The following is a 21848-nucleotide window of genomic DNA, read 5'->3' on the forward strand; positions in this document are numbered from 1 at the left end:
GACCAGAATATCCTGCCAGCGTGAATAGCTGGAAGATCTTGCCCACTGTCTATTCAGGTCAGCAAAATATCTGCTTTCCATTCGAGCAGATAACAACACTGCCTGCTAAATCGAACAACTCACCACAACAACCCAAAAAAAACTCCAATTATTGTGGAAACTTTGCAATTCAGAAGATAGGATAAATCAACTGAGCTGCAAGTTGGGTACCTGAACCTTTAAATAATGTTAGCCTGGCCCTTTAAATTACATAGGTTAGTGGACACCTCTGGCAGCATTATGAATGTTTTTGGTAGATAGCAAACAGGGAAGTTGAATGAACCTTCACATTGAGTGTGGAATCAGCTGATGTAGTGCTTGACATTAGGAGCAAAGTTCTCCATCCCGCCCAGCCACATTTCTGCCCCGACCCGCCGGCAGGATGCACCGTTACACCGGCCGGTCAATGGGGTTTCCCATTGTGGGGCAGCCCCACGCCGTCGGGAAACCCCCGGGCGCAGGCAAAATGGAGACTCCCGCCGGCGGAGAATGACACCCTAGGATTTGGCTTTTAGAGGAAGATTTCAGGGCATGCACTGCACACATGCACAAAATTCCCAGCTTGGCGCACTGCATGGGCTGAGCCAGAAATGGTCAATGACACTGCAGATTCTGTCTTCTGTTGTGTTCAACAAGAACTTTTATCCTTGACTATGGGTTAGATATGAGAATTGCAAGAAATGGGATCACACTCAAACACAGAATTAAAAACTAGGGTTGGATTCTCCCGACTCTAGCCGTATGTTTCTTAATGGTGCGCAGTTCACTGGTGGCGGTATTCTCTCTTCCTGTGCTTGTCAGTGGGATTTCCAATTGAAGACACCCCATGCCGCCAGGGAACCAGTGGGCGGGAGTGCGAAGTCAGCGGGAAAAGAGAATCTCAACAGCCGGAGAATTTTGGCCGTTATCTCTTCACTAGGTTTGGTAGGAATACCAACCTTCGGCAGCATTCTATCTCATAAGACACAATGGAGGGTGCCTTGGTGGTCAACTCTGGGTTAAACATTGCCTGGTGTGGGGCAGCACGGTGGAACAGTGGGTTAACCCTGCTGCCTCATGGCGCGGAGGACACCTCTGGCAGCATTATGAATGTTGCCATTCCCAGGTTCGATCCCGGCTCTGGTTCACTGTCCATGTGGAGTTTGTACATTCTCCCTGTGTTTGCGTGGGTTTCGCCCCCACAACCCAAAGATGTGCAGGTTAGGTGGATTGGCCATGCTAAATTGTCCCTTAATTGGAAAAAATTAATTGGATATTCTAAATTTATTTGAAAAAAACATTGGCTGGTGTGGTTCAGGAGTCTCATTCTAGTATGATAGTCTCGAGCACATTTATCACAGATGAAGACAGTTGGCTGAGAAGGTACAAGACTTGCTTGTCTGTTTTATCTGGGCTTTCTGCTCAGCCAGCTGAACGTTCTGTTTCTCTTTGCCTTGTTCAATTCCCTACAAAACAGATAGCTGTCAGAGGTCATGGCTGTCAGCAATTGTCTACCAGTTCCCTGTCTCAATGTCCACTATCTTCATTTCTCACTTGCAGGCCCTTCTAGTGAACTTATGGAAATCCAGCAGGTTGCAGCCCAGTGGTCAGTTCATATTACACAATAGTGTACCGCTGTCATCCATCTGATGAATGTGGCTGAACCACTGAAGATGCAATTTTGCCAGTAATAAGCATCTGCTGATGGAATTGGCACGCGCCAGTACCTCAGAGTTGGTGACCTTTGATTTTATTCATGGCATGTAGACATCGCTGGCTGGGCCAGCATTTATTGCTCATCCCTAATTGCCCCTGAACTGAATAGCTTGCTAGGCCATTTCAGAGAGCACTTAAGTGTCAACCACATTGCTGTGAATCTGGAGTCATATGTCAGCCAGACCATGTAAGGATATCAGACTTTCTGCTGAGTGAAGAGGAGGATCTATCTGCAAAAATGAAGGTGGACACTGTTTGGCGTTTTTTCCTACCTAGTATATGTTGACCAGGAGCGAAATTCTCCATCCCGCCCCGCCACATTTCTGCCCCGACCCGCCGGCGGGATGCTCCGTTAAACCGGCCGGTCAATGGGGTTTCCCATTGTGGGGCAGCCCCACGCCGTCGGGAAACCCCCGGGCGCCGGCAAAACGGAGACTCCCGCCGGCGGAGAATGACGCCCCAGGTCTCACAGTAACTTAATTGCAGTGTTAATGTCAGCCTACGTGTGACAATAATAATGATTATTGATCATAAACTTTACAGTGCAGAAGGAGGCCATTCGGCCCATCTGGTCTGCACCGGCTCTTTGAAAGAGCACCCTACCCAAGCCCACACCTCCACCCTATAACCCAGTAACCCCACCCAACACTAAGGGCAATTTTGGACACTAAGGGCAATTTAGCATGGCCAATCCACCTAACCTGCACATCTTTGGACTGTGGGAGGAAACCGGAACACTCGGAGGAAACCCACGCACACACGGGGAGAACGTGCAGACTCCGCACAGACAGTGACCCAAGCCGGGAATCGAACCTGGGACCCTGGAGCTGTGAAGCAATTGTGCTAACCACCATGCTGCCCTAGATTCTTCTTCTTATTATTATTATTGTAGAGCAGTGCACTAACAACACAAGCTTGGTAAATTTGCAGTTTGGTGTCCTTGATCAGGTTGCTATGTTCCACAGTTTCTGACTCAGCTTGGATATAACATCTGCAGCTTTTGCGATATGTGAATTGATTTCAGCATCAAGTGACAGGTTGCTGGTGCTTGTGCAACCTAGATAAATGGAGCTATCAACAACCTCCAGTATTACATTGTACAGTTAACAATATAATGCATCTGTTAGCCATAAATACATCACAAGAAGTTACAAATACGATCACGCAGTGAATGGTCACTTTATATTGATTGTATTCTTCTGCAACTGACAAGGTTACTTGTCCATGGTGCAAAAATCGCTACTTGCAATGATTTTGATAGACTTCTTTCCATGGTAGAGATGGACATCGATGTGTTGGGTGCTCTGGATCCGTGGAACACATACAAGCCACCAACACTTAAAATAGTGCAACACTATTTTATTAAGTTAGAAACTGTTGAACATACTTTCACTGTGGGTTAACACGATGTTAGATTAAACTAAAGACCTATGCCTGTCCTAACCAGTCTATGCACTCAGCACATGGTGAAGATCTGTGCTGTAAGCTGTAAGCTCTGTCCTCCTGAGAGGCTGCATCCCGAATGAGCGGGAACTCTGATGCCCTCTGTCTATATAGTGAGTGTGCTCTAACTGGTGATTGGCTGCGGTGTTGTGTGTGTTGATTGGTCTTGCTGTGTGTCCATCAGTGTGTGTGGCTGCACCATGATATATTGGTGTATATTATGACATCCCCCCTTTTATAAATATATGAATATATGTGGCAATAAATAATGTGTGGTGAGAATGTTCCTAACTACGTGTGGGGTGCGAAGACATATTTCCAGGATTACGTACATGAGAACTAAACTATTTACATGGGAAGGTGCCTGGTGCAGAGAAGCAGTATGCAACAAGAGTAACGAGATCAACACTGTCTACAAACCAGGGAAACAATCAAACAAAGCAACGAAACAATTCAGAGAGTCCATAAATTCAAAAAGTTCATAAATTTAGTCTCTGAGGTGGGCGACAAATTCTGGTTGACCGCCTCAAGGGTGGGTCGAGAACCATCGGTTCAGGAGCGGGCTGGACTGCATCAAAGTCAGGGGGAGGCAGAGTGACAGGGAGCTCTGCATAGTCCGTGGCATGGTCAGCAGGACGGCGAGGCGACACTGGAGGATCACGTGGTGAGCATGGAAAGAGACGAAGGGCGCGTTGATTGTGGCGCAGAATAGAGCCATCCGGTAGAAGAACCAGGAACGAGCGGGGGGCCACTTGCCGAAGGACAACAGCGGTTGCAGACCAGCCACCATCCGGAAGATAGACGCGGACATTGTCATCTGGAGCCAGAACAGGGAGGTCAGCTGCACGGGAGTCATGAGCCGCCTTGTGCTGTGCACGAGACAGCTGCATCCGGCGAAGGACCAGAACGTGGTTGAGGTCTGGGACATGGATGGACGGCACCGTCGTCCTCAGGGTGCGACTCATGAGTAACTGGGCTGGCAACAGGCCAGTGGACAGTGGGGCGGAGCGATAGGCCAGCAAGGCAAGGTAGAAATCAGACCCAGCATCGGCAGCCTTGCATAGGAGCCGTTTGACGATATGTACTCCCTTCTCTGCTTTGCCGTTGGATTGGGGGTACAGGGGACTGAACATCACATGGGCAAAATTGTACCACCTGGCAAAGTTGGACCATTCTTGGCTGGCGAAGCAGGGGCCATTGTCCAACATAACCTGAGTGGGATGCCGTGTCGAGCAAAGGTTTCTTTACATGCACGAATGACTGCAGACGAGGTGAGGTCGTGCAACCGTATCACCTCCGGGTAATTCAAAAGGTAGTCCACGATCAGGACATAGTCTCTACCCAGCGCGTGGAACAGGTCGATGCCCACCTTGGTGACGTGACCAACTCATGGGGCTGCAGGGTCTCATGTGGTTGGGCCGGCCGAAGCGCTGACAAGTGGGGCAGTTGAGCACTGTGTTGGCTATATCCTCATTAACGCCGGGCCAGTACACTGCCTCTCGGGCCCGTCGGCGGCACATTTCCACGCCAAGGTGGCCCTCGTGTAGTTGTTCCAGGACAAGCTGGCGCATGCTATACGGGATGACAATGCGGTCCACTTTTAGAAGAACCCCGTCTACTATCGCCAGATCATCTCTGACATTATAGAACTGAGGGCATTGGCCCTTGAGCCACCCGTCCGTTAGGTGGCACATGACACGCTTTAGCAAGGGGTCAGCCGCCATCTCGCGGCGAATTTGGACGAGGCGTTCATCCGAGGCAGGTAGATTGGAGGCCACGAATGCCACATGGGCGTCAACCTGGCAGACAAATCCCACTGGGTCACATGGAGTGTTGACTGCCCTGGAGAGAGCGTCAGCAATGATGAGGTCCATGTCTGGTGTGTATACCAGCTGGAAGTCGTATCGCCGGAGCTTGAGAAGAATACGCTGGAGGCGAGGCGTCATGTCGTTCAAGTTTTTCTGTGTTATATTGACCAGCGGGCGATGGTCGGTCTTGACGGTGAATTGAGGAAGTCCGTAGACATAATCCCGAAACTTAACAACACCGGTCAGAAGGCCCAGGCACTCCTTTTCTATCTGCGCGTAGCGCTGCTCCGTGGTGGTCATCGCACGTGACCCATATGCAACGGGGGCCCATGATGAGGCCTCATCACATTGAAGGAGCACTGCCCCAATGCCGGTTTGACTGGCATCGGTCGAAATTTTGGTCTCCTTTGCTGGATCAAAGAAAGCTAAGACCGGGGCCGTGGTGAGTTTGGTTTTGAGTTCTCTCCATTCGCGCTCGTGGGCAGGGAGCCATTGGAAGTCTGTCGTCTTCCTGACCAGGTTCCTGAGATACGTGGTATGAGAGGCGAGGTGAGGGATGAATTTCCCTAAAAAATTGACTATGCTCAGAAATCGGAGGACCGCCTTCTTGTCCACTGGTGTTTTCATAGCTGTGATGGCAGCTACCTTGTCCGCATCCGGCTGCACACCCAATTGGGAGATGTGGTCCCCGAGGAACCAAAAGAGCATTTGGCCCTGTTGAGGCGTCGGCTATGCTCATGTATACGTCTGAATACGCGCTGGAGGCGACTAACATGCTCCTGCGGTGTGGTGGACCAAATGATTATGTCATCGACATGGACGCGAACACCTTCAATACCTTCCATCATTTGTTCCATAATCCTATGGAACACTTCTGATGCAGAGATGATCCCAAATGGCATCCTGTTGTAACAATATCTTCCAAAGGGGGTGTTAAATGTGCAGAGTTTCCTGCTGGATTTATCGAGCTGGATTTGCCAGAATCCTTTTCAGGCGTCGAGTTTGGTAAAGAGCTTGGCGCGAGTCATCTCACATGTGAGCTCTTCGCGCTTGGGAATTGGATGGTGCTCTCTCATAATATTGCGATTTAGATCCTTGGGATCAATGCAAATTCTCAATTCGCCGGAAGGCTTTTTTACACATACCATGGAACTGACCCAGTCGGTCGTTTCCGTGACTTTGGAAATCACTCCTTGGTTCTGGAGGTCCTGCAGCTGCTGCTTCAGGTGGTCCTTAAGGGGTGCTGGGACCCCGCGAGGTGCGTGCACCACAGGCATGGCATTCGGTTTTAATAAAATCTTGTAGGTGTACGGGAGCGTGCCCATGCCCTCAAAGACGTTGTGGTGCTGGTTGATAATGGCGTTGAGCTGCGCCCTGAAGTCGGTGTCCTGAAAGGCAGACGCGTCAGCAGGAGAGAGAGAGTGAACTCTCTGAACTAGGTTCAACAGCTTGCATGCCTGCGTGTCAAGCAGGGAGGCTTTCGAGGAGCCCACAATTTCAAAGGGAAGGATGGCTTTGCGTGACCTGTGCGTCACTTCGAGTTGACATGAGCTGCTGGTAGCAATGGCATTGACATTATAAACTAATAGCTGGCAGGCTGGTGGCAGGATGGCTGGTTTGACATGAAGGCTTTGGAGGTCAGACCGCGCAATGAGATTGTCGGAGGCAACAGTGTCCAGGCGGAATCGTATTTGGGACCGGTTGACCGTAAGGGTGGCACACCACTCATCGTCCGGATCGATGCTGTGTACCAATAGAGGCTGGATTCTTTGCTTCGGGGACACCCTGTTTTTTGTAATGATACCGACTCAAAAAGGCGCCTTTGGGTCCTCGGTGTCAATATCGGGTAGCAGGTCCGAATCGGGCTCGGTGACCGTGGGTTGAATGGCCCGGATATTCCTTTGAGGCTGGCTGGAGCGACAAGAGTTGGCAGGCTGAGCTGATCTGCATAAAGCAGCATAGTGGCCAAGTTTGCCACATCTCAGGCATCGTCGGGATTTGGCAGGACATTTTCACTTTAAGTGGGCGGAGCCACAGTTGCCGTACATTGTAGCGTCAGTACGTTCGCTGCGCCACCGCGCATGCATGGTGCGGCCGTATGTGGTGCGCGCCTGCGCAGTACGTTCGCTGACGTCACCGTCCCCTCGTTCGGTGCGCACAAGCGTGGGAGTCCGCGAAAAGCGCGCGAAATGGCTGCCCTCATCCAGGCTGAGGCCCTGGAGTTGCTCGATTGCTTGGACCCGTTCTGCCTCTGGGGACCTTGCCGCTCCGTTTCAGTCGCTTGGATGTGGGAATACCGACTAGTGGCGTGTTCACGTAGCACGCAGGCCTCAATGGCAATCGCTAAGGTAAGCTGCTTTACCCTGAGGAGCTGCTGGCGTAGGGGTTCCGACTGAACACCGAAAACGATCTGGTCGCGTATCATGGTGTCGGAGGTGGACCCGTAATTACAGGACTGCGCAAGGATGCGGAGGTGAGTGAGAAAGGACTGGAAAGGTTCATCCTTACCCTGCAAATGCTTTTGGAATACATAGCGCTCAAAACTTTCATTTACCTCGATGTCGCAGTGACTGTCAAACTTAAGGAGGACCGTCTTGAACTTTGATTTATTTTTGCAATCAGCAAAGTTGAGAGAATTGAAAATGTGGATGGCATGGTCCCCGGCCGTGGATAGGAAGAGAGCAGTCTTCCTGGTGTCTGAGGCAGCTTCCTGGTCTGTGGCTTCAAGGTAGAGCTGAAAGCGTTGTTTGAATATCTTCCAGTTGGCCCCTAGGTTACCGGTGATGCGGAGCGGCGGGCAGACGCTGTCCATTTTGCAGGATGGCTGTATGCTGGTGGAAGGCAGATCACTTGCAGGTAGGTCTACGAAGTTCTAACATCCCTCAACTACTGGTACCATGATGTGTTGGGTGCTCTGGATCCAAAGAACACATTCAGGCCACCAACACTTAAAATAGTACAACACTATTTTCCTAAGCTAGAAACTGTTGAACATACTTTCACTGTGGGTTAACACGATGTTAGATTAAACTAAAGACCTATGCCTGTCCTAACCAGTCTATGCACTCAGCACATGGTGAAGATCTGTGCTGTAAGCTGTAAGCTCTGTCCTTCTGAGAGGCTGCATCCCGAATGAGCGGGGACTCTGATGCCTCCTGTCTATATAGTGAGTGTGCTCTAACTGGTGATTGGCTGTGGTGTTGTGTGTGTTGATTGGTCTTGTTGTGTGTCCATCAGTGTGTGTGTCTCCACACCATGATATACTGGTGTATATTATGACAGACATTTCACTGGCCAGGTCATACTGTCCAAACAAAATCCACCCCTAGTAACAATTGTCCAATGATATTTTGAATTATTTGTAAACAATAGGATTAAATCACACACTGATAAGTTGCCTGTTTCTTAAATGTTTTCTCAGTAAAAATTGGGGTTAGATTTAATGGCTGAAGGTGGAGAGCTGGTGATAACCCCACTAGAGCCACCCCCTGGTACCTGCTAAGACTAAAAGCCAGTCATGCACCTACTGTCCGCTGTCAAGGTTCCCAGGTCTTCAACAATGGACGTCCTGCCTCCAAGAGTGGTTAGCCAATCAGGTGCTGGAAACTGTTCAGTACCAACAATGTCACAATAGGTAGTAGCCACTGCCTACTGCCTACATGAGGAGGTGCAACCGCAGAGGCCCCAGAACACAGCTAGGTAGGTGGCATAGTCAATTAGGCAGGATCCTGTAAGGAGGAAGAGGGAATCAATGTAAAGGTCTTGCCTCAGGGACAACATTGCAACTCTTGGGTCTGGTCCAGTGAAGGGCTGTTACAGGCTATTGGCAGGCCACCAGAATATATCTGACAGTCTGGCTACATGGCTTGCCTCCTTATGCAGCTGGAAAAATACGAGTGCCAATGGACTGAAATTCTTAAATGGCCATTGATTTGCCACTTTAGGGCCTCATTTGACCTAGGGCTGAGAACGCAGGTCCCATGACCATTTCTGCCTTGGACTTAACTGGGGGTCATTGAGAAGGCAACAGATTCTCCACCCCAAAATCTCCTGCCACATTATATGGTCGCATTGCCTTCTGGCCTGCTCCTGGCGACAGGACATTAGATTCCACCCTCACTTGTGGAATCAGCTATTCTGCATTTCAAAAGTAGACACAGCCTGACATCATCAATCAATCTCAATTTGTGTCAGTTGTCTTGCAGCTTCAACACATTCTGTAGACAACTGACCACAGCTGAATTAGCATTTTTCAAACATGTTCAGCCATGCTGATCTTTGAACCTTCCAGTTGGATTTTATAACCCTCCCTGCCCCTCCCACCAATCTCAAGAACAGGCATCACGTCAGAATGAAACAATTATCTCTCTTCATGTCCAGCTTCTTATTGAAACATGACATTTCATTAATGTTCTAACTTTGCACCAAAGCAGAACACCTCTTTGAAGCATGGCTGGTGTTGGCTTGAATGTTATTTCTGATTATTGGGCCTATTGTGAGATATTACTTAGCCATACATTTAAAAATGTTGTTTCTCATCACAGACTAGTGACGCTGTTTATTATAATCTTTATTATTGTCACAAGTAGACTTGCAATCAATGAAGTTACTGTGAAAATCCCCTAGGCACATTCCGGCGCCTGTTCGGGTACACAGAGGGATAATTCAGAATGTCCAATTCACCTAACAAGCACGTCTTTCGGGACTTGATGGAGCAAACCGGAGCACCCAGAGGAAACCCACGCAGTCAAGGGGAGAACACGCAGACTCTGCACAGACAGAATCAAGAATCAAGCAAGAATCAAACCTGGGACCCTGGCGCTGTGAAGCAATAGTGCTAAAAACTGTGCTACCGTGCCACCCTGTATCTGTGGAAAGATAAACAACCTGATTGTTGGGATGGTGTTGTTTACAGAACGTGCATGTTAAAGAAGTCTTCAGCCTTCTGTATGTTAACAACAAGTCTTTATTAACTACTTGTAGCTATATACTTATATACAATAAGGTGTATAGGCAAGGATCTATCTTCATGTCTTCAGGTCTTAACACGTCTCTGCTCAAGATCGCACTGATCCAATATCTGGGTCATGCGCCTTCCTCTATCACTGTGTGGGTGATACTGTACTCAGTCCCACATTGACCCTGCATGATCCAGATATTTTCCTACACTGGCAACTGGTTAAAGCAGCAAACGCAGCAGTACATTTTATCTGAACATTAGCTGCCATCGCCAGCCTCCACCATATTGAATAACTTTTGAAAATGTTGGCTAATATTGTAATATTACAGTTTCTTACTGTAAATCTGAATGTCGCACTCATCAATTTAAAGCCCAGAAAAGAAGCCTTGAAGCATGTACACAGGGAACGGAACGTTGCCACCACATATGGATGGGTCTTTAGATATGATTGTACAGTACACTCAAGGCATAACTTACAGGCAGAAGTTGATTGTTATTATAATGGCTCAGGTTTTGGGATAGAAATGATGATGAGACTATCACTATTAGCAAGAGACAAGATGTGTTGTGTTATGCTGCTTCAGATAACACAGGCTGCTACTTGATGCAGTCTTAACTAAAGGATGCTCCAGACTCTGAAATGAGTTCAACGTGTTTATTGAACTATTAACACAGTTCTCAAATGAGTTCGACTCTCTGCTAATCTAACTGTAGTAACTCAGTCTAACTGTACCAGCTTGCTCTAAGCCACGTGCTGGGGTGTGATGCTGCTGATCAACCCTGTCTAACTCTAGGGGCGTCATTCTCCGCCGGCGGGAGTCTCCGTTCTGCCGGCGCCCGGGGGTTTCCCGATGGCGTGGGGATGCCCCACAATGGGAAACCCCATTGACCGGCTGGTGTTACGGAGACTCCCGCCGGCCGGTCGGCGCAGAAATGTGGCGGGGCGGGTAGGAGAATTTCGCCCTAGATGTCTGTCTGTGGAAACAGGTCGGGTGTGAGTGCCTCATCTCTTTTATAGTGTTTATATCATACCCCCTTGTGGTGATGCCATCTCTGAGTGTCCTGACTGCCCATTGGTTGTGTCCTATTCTGAGTGTTCATTGATTGCATGTTTGCATATCATGACATCTCACCCTTTTTTTTTGTAGATGTATTTGCATGTGAATGTGTCTGTCTAATGTGACTGACTGAGGAATACAGAACAGAGCAAACAAAACAAATGCTCATAAGTCCAGTCTCTGAGGCTTGCGTCTGATCCTCGTCGACCGCCGGAGAGATGGTGGAGGGGATGACGGTGTCTTGACAGGCGAGTGGGAGGCACGACTGGTGGCCTCGTGGTTCGAGGTGTCAGGAAGTAGCAATTCGACATGTGGAAATGGAGGGGAAAGTGGTTGTGGGCAAGCAACTTTTCGCAATGCCCTTTGATTCCTTCGCACAATGGAGCCATCAGCAATACGTATGACATACGTTCTGGACGCGGCCTGTTGAACAACGACAGCCGGAGCAGACAACCCACCATCCGGTATCTTGATCCTGACCGTGTCTGCCGGGGATAGCACGTCCAGATCGGTGGCATGTGCGTCATCGCCCTGCTTCTGACTGTCGCAAAGCTGCTGCTTCTTCTGCAGCACCGGGAGGTGATCAAGGTTGGGCAGGTGTATGGCTGGAAGCGTCGTCCGCAGGTCCCTGTTTATCAGCGGTTGGGCTGGCGACATGCCAGTGGACAAGGGAGTGGCCCGGTACGCAAGTAGTGCAAGGTGTATGTCGGAAGCGGAGTCCGAGGCCTTGCGGATGAGCTGCTTAATGATGTGCACCCCTTTTTCGACTTTGCCACTGGACTGTGGATAGTGCGGACTGGCGGTGACATGCCTGAAATTGTAGCTCTTGGCAAACATGGACCATTCTCGACTGTGGAAGCACGTGCCATTGTCGCTCATGACGGTGTTCGGGATGCCATGCCGTGAGAATGTCTCTTTACACGGTTTGATGACGGTCCGTGCGGTGAGGTCTGGCAGCATCAGCACCTCAAGATAGTTCGAAAAGTAATCGATGATTAAGATATAGTCTAAAGTAATAGATGATTAAAACCATTCGCGTGGAATAGGTCAATGAAAACCTTGGACCACGGAGAGGTCTCTAGGTCATGTGGTTGGAGCATCTCCTTGCTCTGCACTGGTTGGAACCTCTGACAGGTGTTGCAGTTCAGGACCTTGTCCGTGATGTCCTGATTGATGCCGGGCCAGTAGACAGCTTGCTGGGCCCTGCGTCTGTACTTTTCTATGCCCAGGTCTCCATCATGAATCTGCCGCAGCACCATGCTCTGGAGACATAGCGGGATGACTATCCTGTCCAGCTTGAGCAGGATGCCGTCAATCAGCGTCAGGTCATCCTTGACATTGTAGAATTGAGGGCATTGCCCTTTCTGCCAGCCATTGCTGAGGTTGTGGATGACTCGCTGCAACAGGGGATCTTTGGCCATCTCTTCTCGGATTAGAACGATCTTCTCATCTGTTGCCGGGAGAGTGCTTGCACACAGTTGTACCTGCAATTCAATGTGCTGGATGATCTCCAGTGGTTCATCTCCAGTTGACGGAGCGGGACAATGCAGCGGCGATGATGAGCTCCTTGCCAGGTGTGTACACCAAATTGAAACCATACCTCCGGTGTGTGAGCAGAATTCTCTGCAAACGAGGCGTCATGCCGTTCAGGTCCTTTTGGATGATGTGGACCAGAGGCCTATGATCCGTCTCAACAGTAAATGTTGGCAAGCCGTAGACATAATCGTGAAATTTGAGGATGCCGATGAGAAGACCTAAACACTCCTTCTCAATCTCTGCATATCTGGTCTCAGTGGGTGTCATTGCCCGTGACGCGTATGCTACTGGTACCCAGGATGACGTGTCGTCTCTTTGAAGCTACAGCGCCCCAATACCATCCTGACTCGCATCTGTGGATAAGTTAGTCTTTCGGTCTGGGTCAAAGAATGCAAGGACGGGTGCAGTGGTGAGCTTGGCTTTCAGCTCCAGCCATTCTGTTCGGTGCTCCGCCTTCCACTCAAAGGCGGTTGATTTTTTCACCAGGTTGCGTAGGGCCGTGTTGTGTGTGGCTAAATTTGGGGTGAACTTGCCAAGGAAATTGACCATTCCCAGGAACTGCAGTACTGCCTTCTTCTCCTCGGGGACTTTCATTGCCTCAATGGCTTTAATTTTGTCTGTGTCCGGGCGCACATCGTATTGCGAAACCCGATCGCCCAGGAACTTGAGCGTGGGTGTCCCAAAACAGCACTTGGACCTATTTAGCTTGAGGCCATTTCATGTATGCGTTGGAATACTTTCTTGAGTTGCGACACATGTTCCTCTGTGGTTGTGGACCAGATTATGATATCGTCAACGTAGACACGAACCGTTCTATTCCCTCCATCATCTGTTCCATGATGCAATGGAAAATCTCTGATGCCGAGATGATGCCAAATGGCATTCAGTTGTAGCAAAACCTGCCAAAAGGCGTGCTGAAGGTGCAGAGCCTTCTGCTGGATTCTTCAAGTTGGATTTGCCAAAATCCTTGGGATGCATCCAATTTTGTGAAGAAGCGCGTGTGTACCATCTCACTTGTGATTTCTTCGCTTTTCGGGATGGGATAATGTTCCCGCATAATGTTTTTATTTAGATTCTTGGGGTCAATGCAAATGCGTAGGTCCCCCGAAGGCTTCTTTACGCACACCATTAGCTGACCCAGTCGGTTGGTTCAGTGACCTTGGAGATGATGCCTTTTTGTTGTAGACTTGTGAGCTCTGCCTTCAGGCGCTCTCTCAGTGGAGCAGGGACGCATCGTGGTGCGTGGACCACTGGCTTGGCATCAGGCCGCAGTAGAATCTTGTACTCGTACGGCAGCATGCCCATCCCACTAAATACATCTAGGTACTGGGTTAAGATGTCATCGACGCTGGCCTGAAGATCCGAATGGGACGGCATCGTGGTGTAGACCCTTTGAATGAGGTTCAGTTGCTTGCAGGCGTGCGCACCTCGCAGGGACGCCCTGTCTGGTTGAACAATCTCGAAGCGTAAGTTTGCTTGTGTGTGTCGGCTGGACACCTGCAGATGGCAGGACCCCAGTGCCTTGACTGCGTTTCCATTGTAGTCCAGGAGTTTGCAGGCAGCTGGAAGGATTGTGGGGGTTTTCTTGATTCTCTTGAAGTCCACCTGCGAAATCAGGTTGGCGGCGACACCTGTGTCCAGTTTGAACTGGATGGGGCAGTGGTTGACCTTCATCGCTGCATGCCATTTGTCCTCGGAATCCACGGCCAGGATTGATTGGACTCACGATGTGTCCGGTGCGGCGTATTCGCACTTCGTAATAATGCCCACTCGGTAAGTGTTGTCCAGGTATTCATCATCTGGATCCGTCGCACTGCCTGGATCAGAGTCATGCATTCGGTGTTTCACACTTCTGATGCGCCGCTGTCGGAATTGGGAGCGCTGGCTCCTGACTGGTGGTGCAGATCTGCACAGGGCTGCATAGTGGTTTGGTTTCCCACAGCTTAAACAGCGTTTGCCTCTTGCAGGGCAGTTTTAAAAAAAATGGGCGGTGCTGCAGTTCGCACACGTCATGACGTCGGCATCATGATGCTCAGTGCGTCGTTACGCATGCGTGGTGCGGTTGTCGGACGTCTGCACCTGCGCAGTGCGGTTTTCGGCCGCTTCGTGTTCCCGATCGCATTGCGCATGCGTCGGGCCTCGGGAACATAGAACATAGAACATAGAACAATACAGCGCAGTACAGGCCCTTCGGCCCACGATGTTGCACCGAAACAAAAGCCATCTAACCTACACTATGCCATTATCATCCATATGTTTATCCAATAAACTTTTAAATGCCCTCAATGTTGGCGAGTTCATGACTGTAGCAGGTAGGGCATTCCACGGCCTCACTACTCTTTGCGTAAAGAACCTACCTCTGACCTCTGTCCTATATCTATTACCCCTCAGTTTAAAGTTATGTCCCCTCGTGCCAGCCATTTCCATCCGCGGGAGAAGGCTTTCACTGTCCACCCTATCCAACCCCCTGATCATTTTGTATGCCTCTATTAAGTCTCCTCTTAACCTTCTTCTCTCCAACGAAAACAACCTCAAGTCCATCAGCCTTTCCTCATAAGATTTTCCCTCCATACCAGGCAACATCCTGGTAAATATCCTCTGCACCCGCTCCAAAGCCTCCACATCCTTCCTGTAATGCGGTGACCAGAACTGTACGCAATACTCCAAATGCGGCCGTACCAGAGTTCTGTACAGCTGCAACATGACCTCCCGATTCCGGAACTCAATCCCTCTACCAATAAAGGCCAACACTCCATAGGCCTTCTTCACAACCCTATCAACCTGGGTGGCAACTTTCAGGGATCTATGTACATGGACACCTAGATCCCTCTGCTCATCCACACTTTCAAGAACTTTACCATTAGCCAAATATTCCGCATTCCTGTTATTCCTTCCAAAGTGAATCACCTCACACTTCTCTACATTAAACTCCATTTGCCACCTCTCAGCCCAGCTCTGCAGCTTATCTATATCCCTCTGTAACCTGCTACATCCTTCCACACTGTCGACAACACCACCGACTTTAGTATCGTCTGCAAATTTACTCACCCACCCTTCTGCGCCTTCCTCTAGGTCATTGATAAAAATGACAAACAGCAACGGCCCCAGAACAGATCCTTGTGGTACTCCACTTGTGACTGTACTCCATTCTGAACATTTTCCATCAACCACCACCCTCTGTCTTCTTTCAGCTAGCCAATTTCTGATCCACATCTCTAAATCACCCTCAATCCCCAGCCTCCGTATTTTCTGCAATAGCCTACCGTGGGGAACCTTATCAAACGCTTTGCTGAAATCCATATACACCACATCAACTGCTCTACCCTCATCTACCTGTTCAGTCACCTTCTCAAAGAACTCAATAAGGTTTGTGAGGCATGACCTACCCTTCACAAAGCCATGCTGACTATCCCTGATCATATTATTCCTATCTAGATGATTATAAATCTTGTCTCTTATAATCCCCTCCAAGACTTTACCCACTACAGACGTGAGGCTCACCGGTCTATAGTTGCCGGGGTTGTCTCTGCTCCCCTTTTTGAACAAAGGGACCACATTTGCTGTCCTCCAGTCCTCTGGCACTATTCCTGTAGCCAATGATGACATAAAAATCAAAGCCAAAGGTCCAACAATCTCTTCCCTGGCCTCCCAGAGAATCCTAGGATAAATCCCATCAGGTCCCGGGGACTTATCTATTTTCAGCCTGTCCAGAATTGCCAACACCTCTTCCCTACGTACCTCAATGCCATCTATTCTATTAGCCTGGGGCTCAGCATTCTCCTCCACAACATTATCTTTTCCCTGAGTGAATACTGACGAAAAATATTCATTTAGTATCTCGCCTATCCCTTCAGACTCCACACAATTTCCCATCCCTGTCCTTGACTGGTCCTACTCTTTCCCTAGTCATTCGCTTATTCCTGACATACCTATAGAAAGCTTTTGGGTTTTCCTTGATCCTTCCTGCCAAATACTTCTCATGTCCCCTCCTTGCTCGTCTTAGCTCTCTCTTTAGATCCTTCCTCGCTACCTTGTAACTCTCCATCGCCCCAACCGAAACTTCACACCTCATCTTCACATAGGCCTCCTTCTTCCTCTTAACAAGAGATTCCACTTCCTTGGTAAACCACGGTTCCCTCGCTCGACGCCTTCCTCCCTGCCTGACCGGTACATACTTATCAAGAACACGCAGTAGCTGATCCTTGAACAAGCCCCACTTGTCCAGTGTGCCAACACTTGCAGCCTACTTCTCCACCTTATCCCCCCCAAGTCACGTCTAATGGCATCATAATTGCCCTTCCCCCAGCTATAACTCTTGCCCTGCGGTGTATACTTATCCCTTTCCATCATTAACGTAAACGTCACCGAATTGTGGTCACTGTCCCCAAAGTGCTCTCCTACCTCCAAATCCAACACCTGGCCTGGTTCATTACCCAAAACCAAATCCAACGTGGCCTCGCCTCTTGTTGGCCTGTCAACATATTGTTTCAGGAAACCCTCCTGCACACACTGTACAAAAAACGACCCATCTATTGTACTCGAACTATATCTTTTCCAGTCAATATTTGGAAAGTTAAAGTCTCCCATAATAACTACCCTGTTACTTTCGCTCTTATCCAGAATCATCTTCGCCATCCTTTCCTCTACATCCCTAGAACTATTAGGAGGCCTATTAAAAACTCCCAACAGGGTGACCTCTCCTTTCCTGTTTCTAACTTCAGCCCATACTACCTCGGAAGAAGAGTCCCCATCTAGCATCCTCTCCGCCACCGTAATACTGCTCTTGACTAGCAGCGCCACACCTCCCCCTCTTTTGCCTCCTTCTCTGAGCTTACTAAAACACCTAAACCCCGGAACCTGCAACATCCATTCCTGTCCCTGCTCTATCCATGTCTCCGAAATGGTCACAACATCGAAGTCCCAGGTACCAACCCATGCTGCCAGTTCCCCTACCTTGTTTCGTATACTCCTGGCATTGAAGTAGACACACTTCAAACCACCTACCTGAACACTGGCCCCCTCCTGCGACGTCAAATCTGTGCTCCTGACCTCTCTACTCTCATTCTCCCTTACCCTAAAACTACAATCCAGGTTCCCATGCCCCTGCTGCATTAGTTTAAACCCCCCCAAAGAGCACTAACAAATCTCCCCCCCAGGATATTTGTGCCCCTCAGGTTCAGATGTAGACCATCCTGTCTGTAGAGGTCCCACCTTCCCCAGAAAGAGTCCCAGTTATCCAGAAATCTGAATCCCTCCCGCCTGCACCATCCCTGTAGCCACGTGTTTAATGCTCTCTCTCCCTATTCCTCATCTCACTATCACGTGGCACGGGCAACAACCCAGAGATAACAACTCTGTTTGTTCTAGTTCTGAGCTTCCATCCTAGCTCCCTGAAAGCTTGCCTGACATCCTTGTCCCCTTTCCTACCTATGTCGTTCGTGCCAATGTGGACCACGACTTGGGGCTGCTCCCCCTCCCCCCTAAGGACCCGGAAAACACGATCCGAGACATCACGTACCCTTGCACCTGGAGGCAACATACCAAACGTGAGTCTCTCACGCTCCCACAAAATCTCCTATCTGTGCCCCTGACTATAGAGTCCCCAATTACTAATGCTCTGCTCCTCTCCCCCCTTCCCTTCTGAGCAACAGGGACAGAATCCGTGCCAGAGGCCCATACCCCATGGCTTACCCCTTGTAAGGCGTCCCCCCCACAAGTATCCAAAGCGGTATACTTGTTTCTCAGGGGAACGACCGCAGGGGATCCCTGCACTGACTGCTTTTTCCCAGTCCCTCTTACAGTTACCCACCTATCTCCAATCTTTGGTGTAACTAATTCCCTGAAGCTGCTATCTATGACCCCTTCTGCCTCCCGAATGATCCGAAGTTCTTCCAACTCCAGCTCCAGTTCCCTAACTCGGTCTTGGAGGAGCTGGAGATGGCAGAACTTCCTGCAGGTAAAATCAGCAGGGACACTAACTGCATCCCTCACCTCAAACATCCTGCAGGAGGAACATTGCACTCCCTTCCCTGCCATTCCTCTAACTTTCTACCAAGATCTGGCTAACAACTAAATTAAATTTTTTTTAAAAATTAATAATAATATAATAAAATATGGTACTTACCTCAGACCAATGGGTTTTATTATTAGGTTAGAGGAGGAGGGCGGGTGGGAGACACTACACGTGTAGTGTCTCGGGTTTCCTCTCCACCAGAATTTATTGGTGAGGGTCTTCCCAGACGTCCGCGGGTCGACTTCCTGTTCCCGCCTAAAACACTAATTTAAAAAAAAGAATAATTCTCAGCTCCTGCTGAAATTGACTAACCAGCCAGCTCCACTCCCGCCGAAATCGACTGGCCTGCCCCTGCAAAGACAAGTGCTTTTAAAGGACAGACTTACCTCCCAGCAGCGACTTCCGCACTGCTCCCGCTGAAACTGACTCACCAGCTGTTCTCACGCCGAAATCGACTGGCCTGCCCCTGCAAAGACAAGTGCTTTTAAAGGACAGACTTACCTCCCAGCAGCCACTTCCGCACTGCTCCCGCTGAAACTGACTCACCAGCTGTTCTCACACCGAAATCGACTGGCCTGCCCCTGCAAAGACAAGTGCTTTTAAAGGACAGACTTACCTCCCAGCAGCCACTTCCGCACTGCTCCCGCTGAAACTGACTCACCATCTGTTCTCACGCCGAAATCGACTGGCCTGCCCCTGCAAAGACAAGTGCTTTTAAAGGACAGACTTACCTCCCAGCAGCCACTTCCGCACTGCTGCCGCTGAAACTGACTCACTAGCTGTTCTCACGCCGAAATCGACTGGGAAGAGGGCGCGAAATGGCCGCTTTCGTCAATGTGGAGGCGCTGCATCCGGGAGATGGCCTGAACACTCTCCACCTCGTGGGAGGCTTGTTTGTCACTTTCTACCGTTCTGTACTGTGAATAGCGATTTTTAGAGTGCTCATGCACAGTACACATTTCAATCGCGACTGGCAGGGTCATGTGCTTGATTTTCAACAATTGCTCTCGCAGAGGACCTGAGTGGACTCCAAAAACGATTTTGTCTCTGATCATGGAGTCAGTGATATCACCGAAGTTGCAGGATTGCGCTAGCAGTCTAAGGTTAGTTATATAGGAGTTGAAGGATTTGTCTTTACCTTGCATCCTCTGCTTGAAGATGTAGTGCTCGAAGATTTTGTTGATGTCCACCTTGCAATGGCTGTCGAATTTGTCCAGGATGGTTTGGTACTTTGTTTTGTCCTGCCCATCGGAAAAGTGAAAGGAGTTGAAGATCTCTATCGCATGGTCACCCGCAGTGGTGAGTAAAAGAGCTGTCTTCCGAGCATCGGTCGCGCAATTGAGGTCGGATGCTTCACGTATAGTTGAAATTTCTGCATGAATGATTGCCAGTTGGCACTAAGATTGCCGGTGGTCCTGAGCTGATGAGGAGCCTGAATCTTGTCCATTGTGCCTGTATTCAGTAACTGGTTGTCACGGATCTTGCTGAGTTTAACTAAATAGATTGAACAGTCACTCCTCGTATCATGTTGTGTTATGCTTCTTCGGATAACACAGGCTGCTACTTGATGCAGTCTTAACTAAAGGATGCTACAGACTCTGAAATGAGTTCAACGTGTTTATTGAACTATTAACACAGTTCTCAAATGAGTTTGACTCTCTGCTAATCTAACTGTAGTAACTCAGTCTAACTGTACCACTTGCTCTAAGCCACGTGCTGGGGTGTGATGCTGCTGATAAACCCTGTCTAACTCTCTAGTTGTCTGTCTGTGGAAAGAGGCCGGGTGTGAGTGCCTCATCCCTTTTAAAGTGTTTATGTCATGCCCCCTTGTGGTGATGCCACCTCTGAGTGTCCTGACTGCCCATTGGTTGCGTCCTATTCTGTGTGTTCATTGATTGCATGTTTGCATATCATGACAAGATGAACAGCAAGTTTGAGTCTTTACAGATGCACAGTTAAATGGGGAAAGTCGAGTTGCCATGCTCCTTAAGAAGATTCATTATACTGCTACCTCCTGAGAGACTTGGTGTTCAAATACACAAAACTGTGGTACTTACATAGTAGATACCTATTAAACATGTTAGAACATGTTCAGTGTTGTCATTTCAAGTATAAATTAATTTTTAATGGCATGATAAGTTTTCATTATTGGCAAAAAATCTCTCTGGCACTTATAAGCATGGGGCTTTCTTCCTTCTGATTTGAATTGTTGTGAGAGCTTTTTAATTTAAATTACAAAATTATTATTATATTAATCAGTAAGGGTTCATTAGTCTGAATGGTTAAGGAGACATATATTTATTGCCGTGGTCACACATGCTCTACATCCCCCATAGAGGGTGTGTACTGTTTCTGATTTCTAATCACTGCACTTTCCGATGCAAATGCCCTCAGGATGTCTATCAGCAAATGCAAATGTATTAAATGGCTAGCAGTGTTTGTTTACTGCTAACCAAAAGGTCCAGGCCAATATTTTCCTCAGCAAATTGTTGGACATTGGTAATGTATAACTCTGTAAAGATTTAAAAAAAGAAACTGATCAAAATCTAAAAAAAGTGAAAATGAGTCAATATTGAAGCAATAAGATCAGAAAGCATGCTGCATATGTATTATGCAGCAATCCCATGTCACAGGGCCATGAGATGTCAAAGCAAATTCAGCAACCATAAAGCAACAAAACCTCAAAGCAAATTAGTGTTGAAATCACATAGATCAAGGATAATGACACAGACAGGGGCTGGTTTAGCACACAGGGCTAAATCGCTCGCTTTTAAAGCAGACCAAGGCAGGACAGCAGCACAGTTCGATTCCCGTACCAGCCTCTCCAAACAGGTGCTGGAATGTGGTGACTAGGGGCTTTTCACAGTAACTTCATTTGAAGCCTACTTGTGACCATAAATGATTTTCATTCATTTCATTTCACAAGTATCAAAAGAAACTAGCAACAAGTGGATAGTTTCACCAGTGTGGAGATGCCATGCCTTCAAAGCATCATTTGGATCGATCAAACAAAAAAACTGTTACAAAAGATTTCAACCTGTCAATTTCTTGATCAAAACTTTTTTGATGTAGATATGAAAACATAAAAAAACACCTAATCAATGGTACGTACCAAGAATGAAGGGATTCTGAAGAAGGTGAGACGTCAGGGGACTTCTAGAAAACACCAGAAGATAACGTGTCAGGCAAGGTCCAAGGACTGAGAATCTGATCAATTTCAAGGTCTCGAGTGCCACGCTCCAGATTAAAGTTATATTCCTCTCATTCTTTCCAGAGGTAGAATTTTACATCTGCCG

At 48.5% G+C, this 21848-nt stretch overlaps 1 protein-coding gene across 2 annotated transcripts in view; it reads left to right on the top strand.

Moving 5' to 3' along the window:
• Positions 1–21848, top strand: part of LOC140386014 (uncharacterized) — a 275014-nt gene that overhangs the window by 189046 nt on the left and 64120 nt on the right. The window contains exon 1 of one of the 2 annotated variants that reach the window (XM_072468630.1): positions 8571–8684. The exons of the other annotated variant lie outside the window; for it this stretch is intronic. Within the exon in view, the coding sequence (XP_072324731.1) occupies positions 8645–8684 (40 nt within the window). The 5' untranslated portion in view covers positions 8571–8644. Of the gene's footprint in view, positions 1–8570; positions 8685–21848 lie in introns of those variants that run through there. 2 annotated transcript variants of the gene reach the window in all.

The sequence above is a fragment of the Scyliorhinus torazame genome, chromosome 11 (assembly GCF_047496885.1).
Source record: "Scyliorhinus torazame isolate Kashiwa2021f chromosome 11, sScyTor2.1, whole genome shotgun sequence".
Lineage (NCBI taxonomy): Eukaryota > Metazoa > Chordata > Chondrichthyes > Carcharhiniformes > Scyliorhinidae > Scyliorhinus > Scyliorhinus torazame.